The sequence below is a fragment of the Channa argus genome, chromosome 16 (assembly GCF_033026475.1).
Source record: "Channa argus isolate prfri chromosome 16, Channa argus male v1.0, whole genome shotgun sequence".
Classification (NCBI taxonomy): domain Eukaryota; kingdom Metazoa; phylum Chordata; class Actinopteri; order Anabantiformes; family Channidae; genus Channa; species Channa argus.
In genome coordinates, this window is record NC_090212.1 from 9,237,968 (window position 1) to 9,260,603 (window position 22,636).

The following is a 22,636-nucleotide window of genomic DNA, read 5'->3' on the forward strand; positions in this document are numbered from 1 at the left end:
GCGGTGATTTTCATTTCAGTTTTGGAACGTTGCAAAGATGAACGCCATAGCAACATAGCATGTGCTGTGCCTATTCAGTTTACTGGAAATAGGAACAGGTCAACTTGAATCCTACTTTACTGCTCCAAGTGATTCATGGGAATTCAGACCTCTGCGGTTCTCCCCCCACCCCTGCCCTATCTCCTCATCCCCTGTTGTTCACATTCTTGACTTGAAGCCAGTTATTGCAGGAAAGCATAAACTACAACTCGAATACATTGTAATCGTGTTAATCGGGATATACTTCCTTGCCTTTTTTTTTTGTTGTTGGATCAGAGCATTTGCAGTTAATCTGACTTAATTTCATAACCAGCATTGTATCATTTGGAGCTTAACCAGCTTAGGATAAGTGAGCCTGTCCCAATTTTTAAGTAAAGCCCAAGTGTTCTGGGGCTTTTGTTGGCCAGCAAGCTTCCCTGTCAATTTAGTTACTCCTGCTCCATTAAATGCTGGCAGGGGTCCAGAAGCAGGGAACTAATCCCACTTTACCCTCCTGAGAGCATTGCAGGGGGTCTGCCCCTCTGTTCCTCGTGGATATACAGTAGTGTCGCTCCAAAACTGTCAAAAAAGACTTTTTGAATTATTGACACATTTTAGAGTACAGATCAGACAACAGAATCAAAATTCTCTAATTCTCAGTGGAAATGTGATTCATAAGACCCTAAACTTTCACTCTAATACCAGTAAAACTAAGTTCACATCAGAAACATTTATTTGCTTTTATGGCTGAATTTTAACAGCAAATTAAGCTTCCTATCCACAGTACAAGATGTTATATTTTTATCAAGTTGGTGATATTACAGTATAAATTCAAGTGGGCAGAGGGCCCTTTTCCTATCGATCTTCTTTACTCTGATATAATCCTTCTGTCACTTTCAGACAGTCAGCCGCCCTTGGACTCATTCAAACTAAACTAACTTTATATGCTGCTACTACAACTACCAGGAACATATGCAATTAATTTATTGTTTTTACTTTGCTTTTACACGTATATATGGTTGTGTAGTGTTTGAATTTCTTTGTTTTTACTATGTGTTTTATTGTTTTAGTGCGAATTGTTCATTGCTTGTTACTGATGTACAGCACTTTAAGATGCTTCTACTTGAAAGATGCTCTAGAAATAAAACCTATTCTTATTATTACAGACGTTTAGTTGCATGTTACCTGGTTCCAGTTCTGCCTGTTTGTGCATGTCTGATTGTATTTTATGAGGTTGTCAGTGAATGGCTCTGTATGATACCAAATGTAGTGCATTATGAACTCAAACACCTTAGTCAGGAATGTTGCACTGCCAAAACACACCCAAATGTATGTCACAGCAACACCTGATGGCTTATTTCCAAGTGTGTCATGTATAACAGGAAAGATTTCCATTTTCCTAACTCATTCGGCAACCATCAAGAGTAAGATTATACTTTGAAAATGCCAAAATAGGTTGAAGGAAAGACTAACTGCAAGGAAAATAGAAGAACGTCACCTTTAGAGACTAATGAAGTCATGATAGTTCCAACCCATATAAAAAAATTCACATCAGTGCTTCAGCATCTGAATGTTTGATGCAATGCTACAGGGAGCTGATAACAATATCAGCAGGGGTCTCACTCTTTGGCCTTTGAAGCATCTGTGTTTTCTTGTTATTTTAGCTTCAATTGGCTCCACATCAATCCACACAACAGCACATGTTCTTGCAAAGTGCGATTAGAATCTATTTAAACAGGAAACTCTGCCGCAATTGGCCGATTAACATGAGAACACGATCCTTTCAAAGGGATTCAACTTTCCAAACAAACACAAAGCATCATTACTTCTCATTACACACTGGAAATAAACAACCCAAAAAATAGTTGTGTAAAGTTTGTTTGTTTGGTAACTTTGCTAACACTTTTAGAGCAGCAAAGTCTACACGTTCAGATAACACTGCTAATTTATAGATTACAAAATTGGTTTTTGCATCAAAAATGTCTAATTAGATGAGTGTAAGAAGATTTTAACAGGAGAGTTTAGTATAAATAACATGTGAAGAAGCTTTAAAGGCGTGCTTTGAAGATGGAAATGACACAACAAATGAGATTTGAACACAGATTTCTGCTTTAATGTGTTATTCTGCATCTGTACATTAGAGTAGTAATGATAATTCTGCAAAGACAATATTCCCACTGAAACTGCACACCAGTACGACAATATTAACAATACAATATTGCTGCACAAAGACTTTTGAGACACAATGACTCTGCTGCTGTTTGCCGTCTGTAAAATGGCATTGATATGGGACCTCTGTGAGTGTGTGGGAAACAGAGCAGCTTTTCCTGTTCTTTGACAGAAAAACCTCCAGAGAAAAATGGCAGGAAATCTCCAGAGCCTTTTGATTCAAGGTAAGAAAATGAGCCAGAGTACCTGAGAACTTAGAGTCCTCCAAATGTCAGGGTTATATTTAATGTAAAGCAAGTCCAACAAGCATCCAAACATAGAAAATAATTGTTAATAATTAAAGTCCCTTCAAGGTATAATACAGCACACCAAGCTGGATTATTCAAAGTAGAGAGAATTTGTACAGTATTTTATATCACCAGTCCCATAGGGTGTATGTTCTATGCTGACCAAGTGTAAACTGTCATTGCTAAATTCCTTTTCCCAAATAACAAACCTAAGTTGAAACTTGTTGTTCTGAGCTTGTGTCTGCCAACAGAGGGGGCTGGAACCCATTTGAAACAAATGGTCAGTACATAACATGAAATGGTCAGTGGACTTGGAAACCACAAGAATCCATACAATTCTCTGTTTCATCCTGAAAAAAATCATATATCACAGGATTTTTCAATATTTTTGTGAGTTTGTGGGTGCAAATACATAGTCATAGTCATATGTATATCTAATGTTGCACACACATGAAATAAAATTTCTCTGGTTATGCCCTCAAGCCATTTTTAATAGCATATATATCAATATACAGCGTGTATTGATATACAGCGGATATACAGCATGTATATCAAAGGTGTAACGCATTGGTTCTGATGTCCACTGTGTCAGGGACGATGCTGAGTTGGTGTTTGTTGAATAGTAATATAAAATGTCCAGACTCATAATGTGTTTATCTCCTAGTGTCCAAATATAACCTCAAGGCAAATATAAACATATTTGAACTCAAATGTAAACGCACTGTGAAATTTTCCACACTGTCAGTGTGTCTGAGTGTGTGTGTCTGAGTTCACAGCAGATCACCGTCATTGCTGCTTAGCTGCTGTACTTTGAATGGTAGCTGGAAGGTTGTCAACAACAAATTCTTTGTAACTGTCGTAAATGTGTTCTGAAGAGCAATTGTAATAAAATAGCATGGGACATATTTAAACACAGAGACACAGAAGACAATGTGTATATTAATTCAGATACAGCACTATTTGTTTTTTGCAGATATCAGCAAATAATAATATGTTTATGATAGCTTGTGTTAGTCAAAAGTCAAATTTAAGAGATATCATTAAGAAAATTACTTACAGCATACTGGTGTATTTTATTACTTTAAATGTCTACAGTAAAACAAACAGTTGCAAAGTTGAATAAAACTCAATACTGTTTTTGATTGATTATTTTCAACTATGTGGTGTTAAAGCCATAAGAGAACCTACTTTTTTGAGTCATAGCTAAATTTGTTTCACATATTAGATACGTACAATATTATGGGAACTTTAGGAGGTGAAAGTATTGAGGCAAACTGAAAAAAAAAAATTGAATTACTGCATTGGGGTTTGAGGCCTTAGCCTGAAAAGTTCATCCTTGAGTTTAAACTGACAAATTGTCAAATTCGAAGAAATTTCCTTTGTATTAATTAGGTATTAGTGTGATTAGGTGTTCACATAAATAGGAGGGGCAGAAGGGATGGACACAGAGTTATGGTGAGCTTGAGATATAACCTTTTGCCACCAATGCCCAAGGAGTTTTTCTTTGAATCCAAGTGTATGTTTGTTTTCGAAGAGTTTCCCTTAAGGGAGTCCTAAGATATTAAGTTACAGAAACAGACGGTAAGAACATAAGAATATAAATTGTGATCTTTGACCCACAAATTCGAATCAATTCACCCTTGAGTCCTGTTGGCTGCTTGTGCCAAAATTAAAAAAATTCCCTCAAGGTGTCTCTGTGATGTCATGTTCACAAGAAAGGTCAGAAACAATGAACATGGAAAATTTGATTTGTATGAGTCATTACCAGCGAATCACAGTAAAATTGATTAGATTGTAAAAGAATCATGTTTTGCAATAGTAAATTATTTTATCTTAAATCATGCTTTCCTGGATGACAGCTGTGTCATACTTGACAAATATTAACAAGTTGAGTTGAGACACAGTTGGGCGGCTATAGCTCAGTTGGTAAAGGCAGTTGCTTACGGACCACAGGGTGAGTGGTTTGATCCCCGGCCCTGGCTATATGTCGAAGTGTCCCTGGGCAAGACCCTGAACCCCTAACAGCCCATTTCCCCCCCAGCGATGCAGTGCCGGTCCAAGCCCGGTAGAAATTGGGGAGGGTTGCGTCAGGAAGGGCATCCGGCGTTAAAACTGTGCCAAATCAACATGCGGACAATGATCCGCTGTGGCGACCCCGAACACACGGGATAAGCCGAAAGGAGAGTAGTAGTTGAGACACAGTTGCAAAGAAAAGGTAATGGCAATGTTTGTAATTTCCTGGTTTTTCTAGGTTGACAACATTTAGCAGCTAAAACCTCTCAGACCAGTCTTGGTGTGTGCCTTCTGGCGGTGTCATTTAGCAACAACTTTATTTTTGGCACTTGTTTACATCAAGGCAGAAAGCTAACGTCATTCACTAAGTAAGCGGACCACATGTCAAAAACATCTTTGTTGAGTTGCCCAATCATTCTGTGGTACTGTCTGCTATGCAAACACAATGTGTCGTTTTTACTAAAACACCTGTCGCTCTCTGATGTCTTCATGCTGCTCTGGTGTTCTCTGTGTGTCTTACCAGCATCGTCTCCCTCAGGGTAGCAGTGATCAATCTATTTCAACTGAATGTTTAAAGATACAAAACAAAATAAAAAATTTAACAGGGGGTTTAAAATGTTCCTGGATGATCGCCAAACGTCACTGCTGCTCTGCACTTGACATGAGATTCCACTGAACTGAAACAAACAAAGAAAAAAAAAACACCTGCTTCATCAATTGTTCTGCTTCCATAGAGTTAAGACCACAAGAGGTTTATTTGGCGTCATATTAGTTGTTGATATATGCTGCCAACGTGGGTCAGAACTACACTGAACAACGCACTTGGACACTTGCAGCTGCGGATTTGAGAAAGGTTTGCTTTTCTGAGCTGAGTTGAACTCAGATGTTTCCTGGCATTTCTGCAAAGCACACTAGGAAGCATATGGACTCCCTCACCCTCTCCTCCCCTTTCAATAAAATGTGATGACTAAATGTAAATGTGAATGTATTTTGGTTATATGCCTTGTATATTGTAAAACTGAAACAAAAATATATTTACCAATGTCACTGATTTACTTCAGACCATTGTGAAATGCTCTGATCTACCCTCAGGGCCTGAGATCCTTTGTTAAAGCTGAGGCAGCTGTGGTGAGTTTTCGTGTGAATGAGATTAGGGAAATGAAATTAAGAGCAGAACAAGTGCCATTCCTGAAGGAGCAGACTAATTAAGCAGGAGGCCGCTCTCTGGGTAGAGCTTTAATTTTGTCAAGCCTGTTTCAAACCCCAGCCCTGCTCCAAACAGATAAGATTAAGAGATCCAGAGGGTGTGAGTCATGTTCTGTTTAGATGAGAAGAAACAATTTTCACAATAACTGCTGGCAATGATGAATGGATTAAAGAATAATCTTTGTTTTTGCATGATGATGGATAAGTCTGTGATGTGTTGTTTCGCAGCGTCATGAAACAAGATGAGCAGCAGCTCATGACCAAAGCAGAAAACAAATTCAGTGTTTTGAGCTAACCTTAAGAAAATCTGCTCTTCAAGTCAAACATATAAATTGATTGTTGATTGACGTTTGAAAGACAGGTTTATTATCAAGTCATTTTTAATTCAGTTTTCCTCTTGTGGTGACGGGAGTTCCATGACCGCACAGCATTCATGTACATTGGTAGGAGAGAAAGATGAAGTGAGTCAAAAAGGATCACTTTCTCTTTAACGCATTTCCAGAGTGACCTTTAGCACTGCCAAGAGCAAGCCAAGGTCAAGGGTCAGGGTTCAGGCTGGGTACCCATTAACATGCAGGTGGAGGTTCCAAAAAGCACAAGTAGAAATGATGTTTTTCAGGATGTGTGACCACTGTTCAGGGTCTTGAGAGGCTAAATGAACATCCTGAGGACATGACCTCAATCTTGACTTGTTTGTATACATTATTGAAATCTATTCTTGGAACGCAAGTGACCTCAGCTTGGGTAATGGTATTGATTATAGGTTCAAAATGCATTCAGACCACAGTTTCTCCTCAGTGTAACCATATATACTGTATGTATTGTACTTTTAATTTTATTTAAATAGAATTACATTTTTTGTGAGATTTTAAGGAACAGACATTTAGCCAGCTCCAACGCACCCTTCTGATCTTTCACTGCAAATAACTGCTGATTTCAGCCTTTACAAACACATTAATTTTACATTTCAGCCATAACAAATACATGCAAATGTCTATAGAGGGGCAGATGTATGGGGCAAGTGTTAGTTATACAGTGAGAACAGCTGAGTGCAGGTGAATATGTTTCTTTGTGTATGATGAAATGCAGTACTGTATGATTTGTTGTGATAATGAATAAGAGGAAAAGAAAAAGGATATCAGACTAAAAGACAGATCATACAATCTTAGATGTGATTAGGTGTTTTTGGGGAGAACAAGTTAACAAAACAAATAGGAAGTACAAGTTAATTAAAAGGTGTGGACTGGGAGGCAGAATATACACTGACATCACTGAGTCATCATGTCGTGTTGTTGTGTCTTGTACCAACAATTGTTGTGTGTACTATTTGTAACCATGTCAAGTTGTCGGAGGCCAGAGACATTTGGTAATGGTGCTGTTGAATCACAACTCTCTGTCTGTCTGTTTGTCTGTTCAAACATACGTCATTAGTATCACTGAAAACAAAACAATGTGTCAGACAGCACAGAGAATCGGCATGATTTGCCCTAAACAGTAAACTGTTTGAATTGTATATATGGGTTTATACATACTCCTATACTGTACTAATGAATATTTATTATATAAAAGCAGAGCTAATGCACAAACAACTGCTGTTGTTTAATGACAGGTTAGAATGATCAGATGATTTTTTTTGTCCATCTCCTGTCCATCTTTTCCGCTTTCTATGAGGGCTCTTCTAGAACGGCATGATTCCTGGCTGTGCTACTTTCGCAGCTTGAACCTTTACCCTAGTTTTGAGCTGATTTCTAGGAAAGTAGAACAGTGCGCTACTGGACCATACAGCTCAAATGTTGACTTGCATATCCATGAATGAAATTACATACGCTAGCCTGACTTTAGGCATGTGCACATGCTATTGCAATGTGATTGAACTTCGCATATGTAAAGAACCCTGTCTGCACCCCCACCTCACATTATACTGTAAGAGCAGACAGTCTTTTCTGGTCTTCGGGAGGACTGTGTGCACACAAATACACAGCACCTCTGGACATCACTGCATCACATGCATGTAATGCATATTTTATGCTTGATTTATGATTTATGCTTTATGATATTGTTTTTTATGGTTTCTTTTACAAATAGTAAAACTTGGTTTTAATGTAAGTACATCCAAATAATATGAAATAATCACAGACACGTGTGTGACTTTATATCAAGTGATTTACTGCGAAACAGTTCTGTGCTTTGGGAACACTGTGATCCAAAGTTGTTTTTATGTACATTTGCATGGGACTGAGGACTGCTTGGCTACACAACAGGAAAAGGGGAAAATCTTTGGCAGTATGAAAGAAAATGTTTTTAAAGCCGCAAAGAAATGATGTGGAATGAAATTGTACAAAGGCGTAAAAACTGCTCGGCCTTTGCGGTGAACAGCTCTCTGAGGAGAAGTCAGCATTTCTATAAGCCGGACTGTGCAGCTGTACATTCCTCAGCCACGTGATGTGGGAACACGTGGAAAGGGCTGTCTGTATGTGATATAGTCTTTAACCACAAAGATAAATATGTTTGTCCGAGACTTTTTTAAAGTCATATGAGAGGCATTGAAAAGCATCAAACCACTTTTCTTTCTTCCAAATTTTAGTGTTTTTGTTTAAGTAATTTTCTGCACAGTAAAACTGTAAAAAATGTACACAGTAAAGAATATTACCTTATACCTTTTTACAACAAAGGAGTAAAACATCATAACATTCAAAAACAGAAGTAATCTCTTAGTGTAACCTTTTAGGCATCACATGCCCCTGGTGTTTGCATACAGTGTGTATAGCCTATATTCTAATTATGTTTCTTCACAGGTCAAAAGTAGAGTGCTCAGTAACCTCTCTATAGGGTCACTCATAATGCCAGCACTGGTATATTTTCCCTGAAAACAATTAAGGATACACTTTTTTAAGCACCAAATACCCTTAAACATATGGTAGGGATTTCATTTCCCTTTCATCAAGTAAAAATGATGTGGAATGTCTTGTGCAGTCTTTCATGCAGTTCCCAGCAGTAGGGTTTTTTGGTCAGGGGATTTTATCCCCCCACACTCAGGAAAGGTGTTCAAAACTGCTGCCTCAATGGAGAAGAGGTGCTCATCCTCCACCTCTGGACAGCTGAGCCTCATAAACTCTGCCAGGCGGACGAGGTATTCAATATTATGCCCCGTTTTGCCACTGCATTTTGCAATCTGTGCAGCAATCTCCATGTCTGAGGCCGGTCCGAGGTAGATAGGGTTGTCAGGAGTAGCGATGTAGACGAGGGCCAACAGCGGGCGCTGACCCTTGTCCTTAGGTATAAACTCCACTGTCTCTGTTATGTATCCTCCTAACACAACCTCCCTCATGTTCAGGTACTGAAGAGACGCTTCAGTCTCGGAGTCAGTCACTTCATAGGCCACTCCCCATGTGCAAGCCTGCAGGCGCAAAGGGTGAAGGGAAAAAACAATAGTGAGCATATACAGGAATTCATCTGACTGAATTCATCTAGTATTTACAAAACAACCAAGCGGTAAAAGAGAAAAATGACACAGTGCAGTTCAACGATTGAATTTCTCATGAACTTTCTAAAACTGGACAAAGTGATATAAATTTGATACAGTTTGATATTTTGATATTTTTGTTTCTTTGCTGCTCCTCCAAATTTCTCAAATGACTGACTCATGGGTAGGTGATGCAAATAAAAATTTGAAAACTGTCTACTGGTTCTGTGGATTGGGTTAATTCCTACACAACAGTAATGTCAACAGGCATGTGGTCTACTACATACTGTATCTAGGATGAAAACAGAACATCAGAACAAAGACAACTCACCTCCTGATCTTCCACTAATGTGACCACTCTGCCTGGCTGTAAGAAACATCACAAATCACACATTAACATAAAATGTTATATGTCACACTAATGGGCTGCATAATAAATGGAAGAAACTAAAAACAATAAACTACAAAAAAATCATCATAAAGCCATCAGGGAACATTGGAATGAACTGGAGATCAATACAGTAGGATAGTAATGAATGTAATGAATGCAAGTGTGCGTACAAATCTTACATTTTCTTTGTCACCTCGATAAAAATCATCTCCATGCCAAAAGCGTCGCTTGTATCCTTTAATGTAGCCGATTTTGCACCTTTCGTAAGCAAAATCGGGTTTCCACACCAATGATCCATATCCAAATATCCACAGGCTGCTTCTTTCCTTTAAATCATCTTGAAATTTCATCGTAGCTAGTTGGCCAAAGACGAGACCAAACCAAGTTGTTTCTGTCAACACGTAGCTGCTCACTCTTATTTAATTTATAATGTCCTACAAATTCTAGTACATTCTAATTCCAATCCTAGAACGTGCTAAAGATAAAACATTGAATCCTAAATCTTGATACAGTTCTGTAGAAACGCAGCGTAGCGTAGCGTATCGACCTTCAAAACAATTTGGATTTATAAGTTTCTCTTCTTTCTTACACACGTGTAGTTGTTGTTCAGTGTACGTCACGTCTTTCGACCAATGACTCCTTAGAAGGGCGGGGTTAGAGAATGTATAAGCCAATCAGGATCATTTTAGTATTAGCGTTAAAGGTAAGTGAATTTCACTGTAAATCTGAGAAAAAACACAGACGCTGCATATTCAAGATAAACCGTCAGGTTCCAGTTTAAACATTTTTCCTTTTTTCCTCTCCAAAGGTACAAACGTCTGTATTGTTAATGCAAATCTATTTTTTTTTGTTAAATTGTGGGACCACCTACTGTATCTTTCAATATGAAATTGTCAGTGATAGTACCAAAGGTAATCATATTACCCATAAATAGCAGGGGTTGTTTTATTTGTGCTCTCTTAAGCTCATTAGGTTCATTGACTAGCATTACACATATTGTGCCTAGCCAGGCTGGATAGTTGTAAATCACCACCTGGGGTATGTGTCCTCTGCCTGTCACTTACTTTACATGTTTGATTTGCACACAAAGCATACTGCCCTCAAGTGGTATTCAATGAAACAACTTTAATCATAAGGCCTAAATCTCTAAATAGATTATTTGAAATGTGTAAATAATAATAAAGTTCAAGATGTTTATAGGATTGTTGTAATCATTTCCTCTTGTTCATGGTAGTCTGACAGTGGCTTGGCTGTTGGGCCCTCACTGGCTTTGCCCAGGACTGAATGGGCAAATGGAGATTTCTCACTGACACTGACTGATATTCCTGAACCCAGCTCAGATACATAAAACATTCCATAGATTATATTTCGTGCTTTGTGTGAGAGAGGTTCAGTTATGCAGAGATTCAGTTTAGCAGTTAGGTAGAAAGACAACAAGGATTCTTTATTTTCAATACAGACTCTTTAAATATACATTTTTTTTGGCTGAGTATTTCCTTACAGTGTTGCCAATTACATTACTTTCCACTGACTGATTGCTAGCACATTGATTTCACATCACACTGACACAGATGCCCTGGACATAGACATGGAATCATTATAAATGCTACTTGGCCAAATATGACTGTATTTATAGATAATGAAGCCACTTTCATACCATCTTACACACACACACAAAATTATTTAGATGAATCCAACATTTAAATTAGGATCTCTGTGTGAGCACATGTACACTCAACCATCAAAGACCAACAAACAAACAGTGTACCAGATATGTATTCATTGTTTCTTTTTATAGCAAAAAATAAAAATAAAAAAATCAAAACAAAATAAAATACCAACACTTTTAAAAATAAATTCACCTTTTTGGGGCATCAACTCAAAAACATGTACAATTCATACTTCTAATCTTAACATATAAATATACAGTATATACAAAATAATCTTATAAAACATAGAAAGAGGAAGATCAATGTTTCTTAATCTTAAATAACTAATGAAATACTAATCTTACAAAATAACATTATTGGTTCAGTAATTTTCATAGAAGGCGTCCTTGGTATGATAGTCACTTTTCTTTGTCTCTATTTGAGGGTGACCTTGCATAAGGTAAAACAAGGCCTTATTGTGAGTTTCCCTGCATGGCCTATAGCATGTTGTATCAATTGATCTTTAATGCTACCTCCATGTTGCTGTGCAAGGGAATCGAGATAAGGCGGGGCACAATGTTATTCTTCTAAACACATACAGTATAAGGCTTTGTGTTCTAGGCTGCATACATTCTTTATAAAAAATTATTCAATTTACAAAACTGATAATGCTAAAATATCCTTTAAAAATGAACCGTTTTCAGTCGTTTTTGTCTTGTTGGATTTAGCTCAATGTTGATTTTGTTTGCATAGCATATTGCAGGCCACAAAGAATAGAAGCGTCTGGCTCCTTCCACACCTCTTTTGGCAGTAAGTTGACTGGTTGATTGCTTACTACTACTGCAATAAATTGGAGAGGAGTGCATAACGATAGTCCTCTTCATCTAATCAACACACGGGCATACATGTCTCTGCCCTTGGATGAACTTGGGCAAAGCAGACAAGAGTTTGTATCTAAACCACCAAAGGCGCATCAATAAATCAGGTTTGCTCATTATTTCCTGCAGTCTTGTTTTAGTCTTTACATTCTCACGAAGTTTAGCTTTAATTCTATTGCATTCGGAGAGCTCACTGGCCCCATCCAGTAATCAAGTTTTCAAGAGCAGCAACTTGCATTTAAATAAATCCCAGTCTCTCCACACTTGTAAACAGTCCACAAGGAATCCAATGTCTTCCACTTATTATACCTGGAAGAGTAAGAGACACTCTGTGACCAAAAAGTACAAGAAGAAAATACTATTTCTGGTGAATAATAAAGACTCTGCTCTAAAGAAATAAACAGAAAGAATCTTACCTCAGTTGCGATGATGCATTCATTTTTCTCTTCTGCTACTACAAAAACAGACTGGTACATTGAATCTCTGGAAGAACATATTGTTGATATTCTACACTCTGGCCTTTCACTGCAAAATGAAAATGCTTAGTCAATAAATGAGAACAAAAATCTAGTAATGAGTGTATTTGAATCTCCCTCTCATATCACTTTAAATATGCACTTACCTATACATTCTACTCAAATGTTTTTTGTCTTCTATTGTCTTTTCACAGTTTTCATCTTTGTCCAGAAGGAACAGATCATCCTTGTACCCCGTGCAAATTTTGTAGTCCAGATGGTAGTGGTTAATGTGTTTGTGATTAGACTTGTCTCTGGGACAGTCCACCTCTAAATCAACTTTTTTATTGGTGTTTTTCAGCTCCAAAGTAGAGATGAGGTTCTCTTTCTGCAAGTCCACCTTGGAAAGGTTGTTCATTGTCTCTGAGTCCCGCTCCATGTTCCTCTGCTTCTTAACATGATGTACTACCACCACTGCCATGCAGAAAAGCACTAGAGCAGCCACCATTCCTATTCCTAAGCTGATAGCTGCTAAGCTCAGTTTGTCACTGGGGGGGCTGTCTACAGGCACATCAGACAGTGATTCATTACCCTGGCACAGGGGACCACTGTAATGGGCAGGGCAGAGGCAGATATGCTGGCCTTTGGATCCAGTGGTGCAGGTGCCTCCATTCAGACAGGGCTGAGAGGCACAGGGGTCTATGAGCTTGTCACAGTGGCGACCTGCGTACCCTGGAGGGCAGGTGCATGTGTAGTCGTTGATGCGGTCTATGCAGGTGGAGCCATTAGCACAGGGGCTCTTGGCACACTCGTTGATGTTGATCTCGCAGCGCGGTCCAGTGAAGCCCGAGCGACAGCTGCACATTCGGATGTTAGCTTGGATCACACAATGTCCACCTATGCAAAACAAAAAAAGCATTATAGAAGCCTTCTTGGTATTTAACATGACTTCTAACACAAATATCTAGAAAAGAACATAGAGAGAGAATCATGTATTACCATTGACACATTGCAATGAGGTACATTTATCCACTTTCTTCTCGCAGTTTAGTCCAGTGTATCCTGCTGGACACTCACAAATGTAACTATGCCCGTTATCCGTCTCTCTGCACTTGCCACCATGGAAGCAGGGTGTATCTGCACAGGTCAGCATCTTGTGTTCACAGCGTGTCCCTTCAAACCCTTGTGGGCACTCACATCTATAGCCATTCTCAGAGTCCTGCAAGGAAAATCATATAAAGTTTATCTAAAAGCTATTTGTCAGATGTTTTCTTATCATATCCTGTTCATGACTGCCCCAACGAACCCTATTATCCTTAGTTTGAATTCTATTTACAGTAGGCAGTCTGTGAACTGGGTCATCTACTGACTTGACAATCGATAGCATCCTCCTGGACTAGCAGATAGACTGAGGCAAAAACAAAAACAGGAAAGCTTGTGTTGTGGGAAAGGAGAGAGGGAAACTTCTGGACTCACCAGGCAGTGGCCTCCGTTATGACAGGGCTGGCTGTCACACTCCCGGACCTGAGAATCACACTTCACGCCGGTGAAGCCTGGCAGGCAGGCGCAGGTGTAGCTGCCGTGACCTGTATTCAAACACGTGGACCCATTGGCACATGGTTTGTGATGGGTGCAGTAGTTCAGATCTGTAAACAAATGGGCGGAAACATCACTAGTAGAATCAAGAATGGGCAACATACTGATGCCTTTATTTACAGTTCTAACAATTGACCCTTATTTTGCCCTTTTGCTTAAAAGTTGTAATTACACACCTTGGTCACAATAGATTCCTCCCCAGCCTTCTTCGCAGCTGCACTGCCACTTCCCTTTACAGGTACCATGTTTACAGGACGGATGGGGTTTACACACATCACAAAATTGTCCCTGCCAGCCCTCTCTGCATCTGTATTTCATAAAACAATACAGCATTCAACATAAAACAATACAGCAACAGTACAGTATAACAGTCATTTTTACCTCACAACAAACAGAAAGCCCAATGAAAAATGCACGATTTACACACTGATTTCTTTCTATGCACCTTGACTTAGCTTTAACAGTACACCTAACGTTGATTTCAAACAGAAATAAGAAAAAGATCGTAAAATAAAATAGCATGACATCATGTTACTAAGTAAACTAATTATATTAGCTCTGAATTGTTATTGAAGCAGTTGTTGTACATATTCGTTGTGCTTATGCAGTTTGTGGTTCACCTGATGCCGCTGAATAGAAGAATAAAGGAGATTACTATGAGAAGACACTCACTTGCACTCTCCAGGTAATGTGCAGTTTCCATTTCTTTCATTGCAGCCCTCAAGACAGATGGCTGTAGAAAAAAAAAACACGCACAGGGTTATTTGTGTGTTTAAGCATTTAATAAGATGTTTTTGTCGCATTTAAGTTTTTTATTAGCACAGTAACAAATGTTACCACCACTTTTACTGGTAAAACATAATTTTTCCTGCTGTGTTTGTGACATTGCTTTTGTATGTTTTCAGTGTTAAACGCTCGGTTAGTGCGGAGCAGATGCTTGTTGTCCTAAAAGCAGGGCAGCTGCCCTATTGTTAGCGGTGGGCAGTTCGAGCCCCGTTTGCAGCTGCTGCCCTGCACCGCCTCAACAATAGAGCCCGCAGTTTAGTGGCGCGTGGCGGGGGATAATGCCGCGATTAACCCCGGCGCGTGCTGCCGGGCGACCACCGCCCTGGATTAAAAAACCGCACGCGCCCACAGAGAGAAAGTGCACCAAGTAGCTAGTGTCTGTCTGTCTGTCTGTCGTCAAATGTCACCTTAATGACTCTATGATTGTGTTTGTCTGTTCATGTCAGCAAACACACACCTGTTACCATGGAACAGTTTAAGCTCTTACACTCATGGGCGGGGACATACAGCTTAGTTCAGCAAGAATACAACAGAAATGACCCCAAACTCTTTCAAATGTTCCGTGTAGTTTTTAAGCTACTTTAATGCCTTGGCTTGATTTAATTTGTATCACAAAGACAACTGTCCATTTAGTGCTTACGTTCTTGGCAGTATTCTCCTTTCCATCCCGGCAGGCAGGATATTTGCCCGTCAGACTTGCACGTGTAGTGGCCAAAATGGTCGTCTCTCGGAGCGCATATTTTGGAACAGGTGTCCCCGTAGTAATTTTCATTGCAGATGAACCGGTATGAGTACCTTAGCTCCGTCTGCGTCCCGATCGCTTTATCCTGAGCCCACTTGGGTCCTATACCCAATTGTCTTTTGAAGGTAAAATAACTAATCAAGAAGTCCGGGTTGGTGGCATCTATTAAGAAAAACATAAATGTATGTTTAAAGAAGAGACTTCAGCTTATGGCTAAGCATCATTTCTTTTGCGATCTATTGGATTATACACAATCTGTAAGCTACAATTGGAAATTCCCTTTACCCTTCACACGTGAACATTATTCCCGTGCTATGAAGGACCTAACACACACACACACAGAAAGGTGTAAAATCCAGGAAAAAGCTGTCATGGGATATCTGGCAAGACTTCACCTTCTCACTTAAGCCTGTGCACTTTCCCATGCACGCCAAAAATAACGCAGAGGAAGTGCAATTGTGTTGGAGAGATGTGATTGTAAAGAAGTGATCGTGACTCATAAGACATCCTATGAAACACTGAAGATGCCAGGTGAATTTGTCAGCACTTGTGTGGGTGTACACACGCACGCACGCAAACACACACACACACACACACACACACACACACACACACACACACACACACACACACACTTATATACGGCGTGTCTCCCTCTAGTGGAGGACAGATGTTGTTCACCTCCTCACCTCTATCTGGGTCCGCTCCAGGAGAATGCCAGGCTTCAATTACTAATGAGAAAGCACCCTGTGGGGACAAATTAAGGAATAAATGTCACAAAAAAAAAAAAAAATCTATTAATATGCTCTTTTAGTGTAATGGTAAAGTTTGACTTGTTTCGCTAAAATAATAACATAGCTAGCCCCTAAGTACTGGAGAAGGAAGATGAAACATGAAATAATGACACTTTAAGAAAACATATGATAATTGAAATATCATCTCATACTATTCTTTTTTTACGCTCAGCATCAATAAGACACGGGTGAAGAAAGTCATAACTGATCGACTTTAAACATATATCCCATCTATAATACGTGTATTACAGTGCGTTATTTGGATGCAGATCACCAATTAACTTTATATAATAGGCTATTCTGATTTACTTAACTTGTTTCCAAAAACTTTTTTTTTTTTTTTTTTACTTGGAGATTTATCGAAGCTATAAGTTATTACAAAATTCCGTGAAAATGCTATTGAATTTGGTGTGTGTTCGTTTGGGGCTCCAGCATAACAGGATAAGCAGTATAGATTGTGAATGGATGTTTGTTTGGTTTTCTTACACCTTGATCTTACCGGCCAGGTGTAGTTGAGCGGCAGACGCAGCCTGGCGTTCTGTGGGATGCTGAAGGAGTCGGTGCCCAGAACAGGTGTGGTTACTTTGCCAAATATACAATCTCCGCGGGAAACCACCGCCTGGAAGTTCTTCAAACAAACCGTGAAATAAGTGCTGCAGCCGGTCATGCTGCAGCTAAGTCCATTTGATAGCAAACCTTTACTATTTTGAAAGTGATGGAGATCTAGCTCGAATACACCTGATCCCAGAACCTACAAGAATACAAATAATGAGCACAGGAGAATAATACACCTCTTTCGGAACAATATTTTTTCTTATTTTAAAGGTTAAAATACCTGAGTAAATAATGTTATAACTATTGCGAGGACAGAGGTTAACCAAACGGCCATCCTTTAGAGTTTGGTGTGCGTATCCTTAAAAATCAGTTTGTCCTTCCACAAAATGCTCCTATTCCAAGAGGTGGCGGCGCAAACGGAGTAATCAGCAATAAATATAATCCTTCTTCCAAAACCTGCAGGACAAGATCCAGCTCCACAATCCGTATCCAGAAGAAGTTGGAAAAGACCGTGTTATCCAGTGCTAGAGATCAGACTAATATCAGTAACGTCAATATCCACAAGTGAGTCATTCTGCGGTCTTTATGTTGCCCATCCATCGTGCCGGTTAGAAGCTGTGTGAGTTTGCTGTGCTGATACGAGCCCCGTGTTGCCAACAGAGATGCGAGCATGTGGCGAAGCATCAGCGCATAGTGACTCCCAGTGAAGGATGTTTGACGTCCCCTCCTTATATACCGTACTGTAGTTTCATTATGGACACCAGTCAGTAAACACCGCCCACTCTTCTCTCCACACCTTCTTTATTATAATTTTGAACGAGACGTGCACTCGCTCACCTAAAATTCAAAAATGCACTTTTCATTTACATAGACATTTGCTGCCTTACAAACAACAGGTATTTTTTCTTAATGGTCGCTGACGTTGCACCTTTACGCGTCTGAGTGCACCCTGTGCCTTTTACGCTGGAACTTCTTATATTTATTTTCGATGAAGGAAATGAAGAGGGCGATAACTTCACAGCTGTATGATAATGTATCTCCATTGCAAACACATTGTGTCACACATATATGAGCTCAGAAATCCGCGCCTTACAAAATAGAGAGAGAGAAAAAATGAAAATCATAGATTAACATCAATGTAATTGTGTTTCTTGGAAAATATTTACATGTTTGACATGCCCTGAAGTGACGTTATTGTTTTTATAATTAGATGGTTATGATTTTGGAAGTTTGTAAGGACAGAGACACAGAAACACACACATCCATAGTCTACTGTGTTGCCCGTACTTCAAGTTACTGTTTATTATCCTTGTGAAAAATACAATGACAAGTGCAAGAACCAATCTGTTGGGACACATTATTAAACATAAGCTGAAAGACATTTGTATAAATTAAAGTCCAGATTGTATCCTACATCTAGCATAACAATGGTTGTTAAACTAATGTCCATTACTGCCAATTGAAAAAACTTTTTTCTCCTTTCAAGTGTATGTATGTTTGTTCCAGAAGAGAAAGGAAAATGAATTCATGTGAAAGGTCCTGGGCAAATACATTCAAAAAGCATATAGGCCACATTTTTTATCACATGTGAACTCCTGCTGGGCACAGGCATTGTTACCTTTATCACCCTTGCAGCAGGCCAACATGTCTGGGAGGATTTACAGTGAGGGAACAGGATTTAGGAACTGTTCCCTGGCCACAAAGGTGCCTGGCTGAACAGCTCTCCTGCCAGATGACTTCATCTCCAAACCCTCGTCTTTGACTTATAGGTTTGAGGTTCCACCTAAGGGCAGAAACAATCGACTACTGAGACTGGAGCAGTGTGAGTAAGAGCCCCGGACATCTCACAGCTATGTGGAATTAAAGAGTCTGGCGTTCCCACCACTGAATCACACAGATCCTGTGGAGGATTACCGTGGCCTTGTACAGTGGTTTAACTGTATTCTTCCTTAGTTTCGGCTGTAAAAATTGCTTTAACTAATATATCCATTAGGCACATGGGAGAGCCCCATCAATCTCTTCTATAGAGAGTGTATGCAGTTATGGGGCTCCTGCCTTCTCTTCATGCTCATCAAAACATCTACACACTTTAATATTTGATGGGCTATGGTTAAGGTTTCCTAACTGTAGCTCAGGTTACAAGCTCCTTGTAAAGCTTCTGGACTGTACTGAAGAACCAGCTACAGAATGAAAACTTCTTGGTGAGAACCTAGGAGGTGGAGAGGCATCTTTCTGTTGAAGCACTCATCCATTTCTTAATGTTTACATATTAATCTTCTGATTTTTATCAATCACTTTATTTTGATTTTGGATATAGATAGAAAACCAGCTCTACTATTTTAATGCCAACGGGTTATTATTTGCACTTGTCTAATGCAAATAATAGTCTAGCAGGCTCTTCTCTGCTGCGTTGCTCTATAAACACAACCTTGGAAACAGACATCGGCCCACTGCAGTTTAGGACGTAATTTTTCTTTGTGACAGTGTTTTGTAAAGCTCACTTGTGATTATTCAAAAGCTTTTTAGCTGGCACCCAAACCCTAAAAAATAACATTTTGATTGGAAAATGAAGAGTTATGAAAGTGCCTCTGAACTCGGACTTATTAGGAAAGTTACTATTTATGAGAAGCTCCATGATGCTAATTTAGTTCTTTGGCAGACTAATGTCTATTCTCAGGTTAGGTTTGTCTTCTCCAGATCCTCCATAAGTTATGGGTTTTAACAAGATTCGACAGACAGCCGCGACAGACTCAAAACACATTTACTCAAAACAGTCACACCAGCAAACTGTTGATACTTATTATTTCCAAAACACATCAAGATTATTGTATCCCTCATGAGTATAGCAAGCATCAGTACCTACTTAAACTAAAGTGTCCTCTGCTAAAGGCCACATATTTATTTACTGTTAAAGTGCAATGGATGGTAGATGACTAAAGCAGTGACCCTGATTACAGTTTTAAGTATAAATTGACACCTCACAGAAACATGCTGTCACATGTGAAAACATCAATTGTTGTGGGATTATCTACTTTAATTATTTGTTAAGTCTTTTTTTTTGTTTGTACGAGTGATCAGAGCACTTTCCCCTTATGCTTCAGTGGGCAGCAAACCACACAGGCCCCTGTTCCAACAGTATCAACAGTCTGGGCAAATGCAATAGGAAATTAGCTACAGTGTTAACAGATGGCCCTTTTACTCCAGAAATCTGCCCGGTTTAATGCACAGCAGTTTAACACTTCTTTACAGCACATTTGATCTCTATGCCCCAATCTGTCCAGTCAATCAATGGGGCTTTTGATGTGCGCTGCCAATGGATGTGAGGGATCTAAGCATATCACCATCAGGAAGAAGAATCACCTGCTGCCACAATCAGAAAGGCAAGGGGCGTTTTCCTTCTTCACAGCATCATGCTGTTTTCTATTAACTTAAGACTTGTTTCGGATGAAAATGTTAAAGTGTTTCCAGAAATACTTCGTGTGCTTAAACAAAGCAGTGAGTGTTGAATGCTGTCCTGTCACAAAGACAGATTGAGACATAAATTACTAATCATTTAATGTGTCAAATTTAGGCCTAAAACAAAACAGATGGCTTATATGGGCCATCTTCTACCTTGGCGGTTGTTAAACTTTCCAGGAAGTTTCCAAATACCCTCTTTCTATACTGTTGTCAAAACACTGCCATGTCAGCACTTCTCTATCCTTATAACACAACCAATAACACACTTTGGCCACCGGCACCATGTCATCATGCATGTCCGTGTCACTACGCCAGAACCATCATTTTAAATTAGAGCTCATCAGAGAACTTTCTAAAGATTTCTGGTCAGGTTGAAGTGCATACACTGGGTTGTGGTGATGTAACAGCTGTCTGTGCACAAGTGGGACAAGAGACAACACATAGCTCCCATCCCACAAAGCATGAACAATTAGCCTTTCAATTACATTGATCCTAACAAAGCAGCTCCACCTCTGACACATGGATCTTCAGCAGGGACTATAGGCATCAGTCACTCTAGGTGAATGATGTCATTTCCTGCTACATTTTAGCAGATGCATTTCCCTCTTTAGAGTGTCTCACTGTTATTGTCCTTCTGTTGCTGCTGTTTGTGCTGCACTTGAACAGAAAATGTGAAGGACACTCCCCGGCCCAGCACACAAAAGCTAAACATGTTTTTGTGTCTGAGCAGTTTGTGAGTGGTTACCAGCGCAAGGCTAATTGTCTCTATGTGTGTGTGTGTGTGTGTGTGTGTGTGTGTAAGAAGCTACTGTAGCCTTGAGGAAATCCTTCCTTGGCAGAGTCAATGCATCATTGCTTTACGCAAGACAAAACCTCACAGCAGGAAGAGGAACAAGATAAATGGAGTAGAGGGAAGAGCGTGCTGGTGTGAAGAGGGCTGTTAAATTTACACCAGCTAGCCAATGAGGATGACCATTCTGAGGCCTTATTGGCGTGCAATTCACACACTAATCTACCTGTCAGTATGAGGTGGGAACAGGTGCATTCACTATATATGCTGCACACCAGGGGTTCCTCTGTCCTTACAGCTCCCATTAATTGTGTTTATTTGGAGTTGCCTGGCTTTGTGAATCAGAAGAAATTCTCATCAAAGTAATCTTCAATATTAATCTCTAAAGTTGCAAGTGTTTTGGTCTCAATGTCACCATGGCGGAAATTCAACATAATCACTGAACACCATCAATTTGATTAGCATCTAGTAATTTCACCTTGGTATGCCACATATTTGATGCCATGATTCACTTTGATAAGGGTCTGTGATAGTGATTTAATTATCCAGAGTCTCAATGATCTCTTATCTGCTGTTCTTCCACCACTTCCTGACCGGGGGCACATGACCTCTAGAGTACACTACACTACATTATTGTTTATTTATATAGACGGACCTAGAAGTATTTTAGGAGGGTCTGTTGTTTTTTCCTTCGATGATTTGAAATTCCTATTTGCCCTTTTTCCATTTGGTCTACGCATGAGCAGTTTCCTACCTTTGCTTCCGATCTCATGTGCAGAGATTCTTGGGAATTTGTTCCTCTGCTGTTGTGCATGGGAGTGTTAGAGTAGAAAGAGTATTGTATGGTAGATGCGTGTCATTACAGGTGAAAGGCTCAGGGAGTGTGAGGACTCACTAGTGTTGTCACAAGCTTTCAGCAGCCATCACAGTGACCTTTTGTTTGGATTCCTTTCAGTTATCTGAACTATATTTGACCTCATAACTGCTCAGTGTGTACATACAAACAAACCCACCTCCCCTCCGCAGGACAAACAACAGATGTAAATCCTTTTGTGTAGACTGAACACCAAGTCGACTAAAGCTTTGGCCATGACATTACCAGCGATGTACTACACAGATGGAAGACGTATACATATCCACAGGCAGTTTGTGTTCCTGTGGCCAGTGAGTTAGTGGGCTTTGTGCCACGCTGACATCTTTCAGACTTCTGTCCATACTTATCCAGCCTTGCAAAGACACAACAGGGGCTAAGCGGGTGCTGTTTGATTAATTGTGTCAGTGGGACCCTGGTGGTGAGGATTCTGGAAGCAGCCTGTTTGTCAAGTAAAGGCTCATTGAATATGGATCTTCACTGTTGCAATTGTGTAGATCAGCTTCATGTTCAC

At 39.6% G+C, this 22,636-nt stretch overlaps 2 protein-coding genes across 2 annotated transcripts; both read right to left on the minus strand.

Moving 5' to 3' along the window:
• Window positions 1-7,846: 7,846 nt before the first annotated feature.
• Window positions 7,847-10,093, minus strand: LOC137101928 (glutathione-specific gamma-glutamylcyclotransferase 1-like). Its single transcript, XM_067480912.1, has 3 exons — window positions 9,727-10,093; window positions 9,488-9,523; window positions 7,847-9,090 (listed from the first exon to the last, which is right to left on the minus strand). Exons 1-3 carry the CDS (start codon window positions 9,895-9,897, stop codon window positions 8,671-8,673), a joined length of 627 nt encoding a protein of 208 aa, XP_067337013.1. The 5' UTR covers window positions 9,898-10,093; the 3' UTR covers window positions 7,847-8,670.
• An 872-nt stretch (window positions 10,094-10,965) lies between these two features.
• On the minus strand, window positions 10,966-17,819 carry LOC137101713 (delta-like protein 4). Its single transcript, XM_067480455.1, has 11 exons — window positions 17,283-17,819; window positions 16,947-17,198; window positions 16,343-16,400; window positions 15,552-15,815; window positions 14,798-14,858; window positions 14,302-14,432; window positions 14,006-14,175; window positions 13,529-13,748; window positions 12,697-13,426; window positions 12,491-12,599; window positions 10,966-12,383 (listed from the first exon to the last, which is right to left on the minus strand). Exons 1-11 carry the CDS (start codon window positions 17,334-17,336, stop codon window positions 12,378-12,380), a joined length of 2,055 nt encoding a protein of 684 aa, XP_067336556.1. The 5' UTR covers window positions 17,337-17,819; the 3' UTR covers window positions 10,966-12,377.
• Window positions 17,820-22,636: the final 4,817 nt, after the last annotated feature.

Bases quoted from the DNA above. Each gene is read 5' to 3' on its own strand.
- LOC137101928 (XM_067480912.1), bottom strand. From the start codon at position 9,897: ATGAAATTTCAAGATGATTTAAAGGAAAGAAGCAGCCTGTGGATATTT. The intron at 9,524-9,726 runs GTAAGATTTGTA...TGTTTCTTACAG, and splicing joins ATCGAGGTGACAAAGAAAAT to CCAGGCAGAGTGGTCACATT. The intron at 9,091-9,487 runs GTGAGTTGTCTT...TTGCGCCTGCAG, and splicing joins CATTAGTGGAAGATCAGGAG to GCTTGCACATGGGGAGTGGC.
- LOC137101713 (XM_067480455.1), bottom strand. From the start codon at position 17,336: ATGGCCGTTTGGTTAACCTCTGTCCTCGCAATAGTTATAACATTATTT. The intron at 13,749-14,005 runs GTGAGTCCAGAA...TTTTCCTTGCAG, and splicing joins ATAACGGAGGCCACTGCCTG to GACTCTGAGAATGGCTATAG. The intron at 13,427-13,528 runs GTAATACATGAT...TGTTTTGCATAG, and splicing joins CTCATTGCAATGTGTCAATG to GTGGACATTGTGTGATCCAA.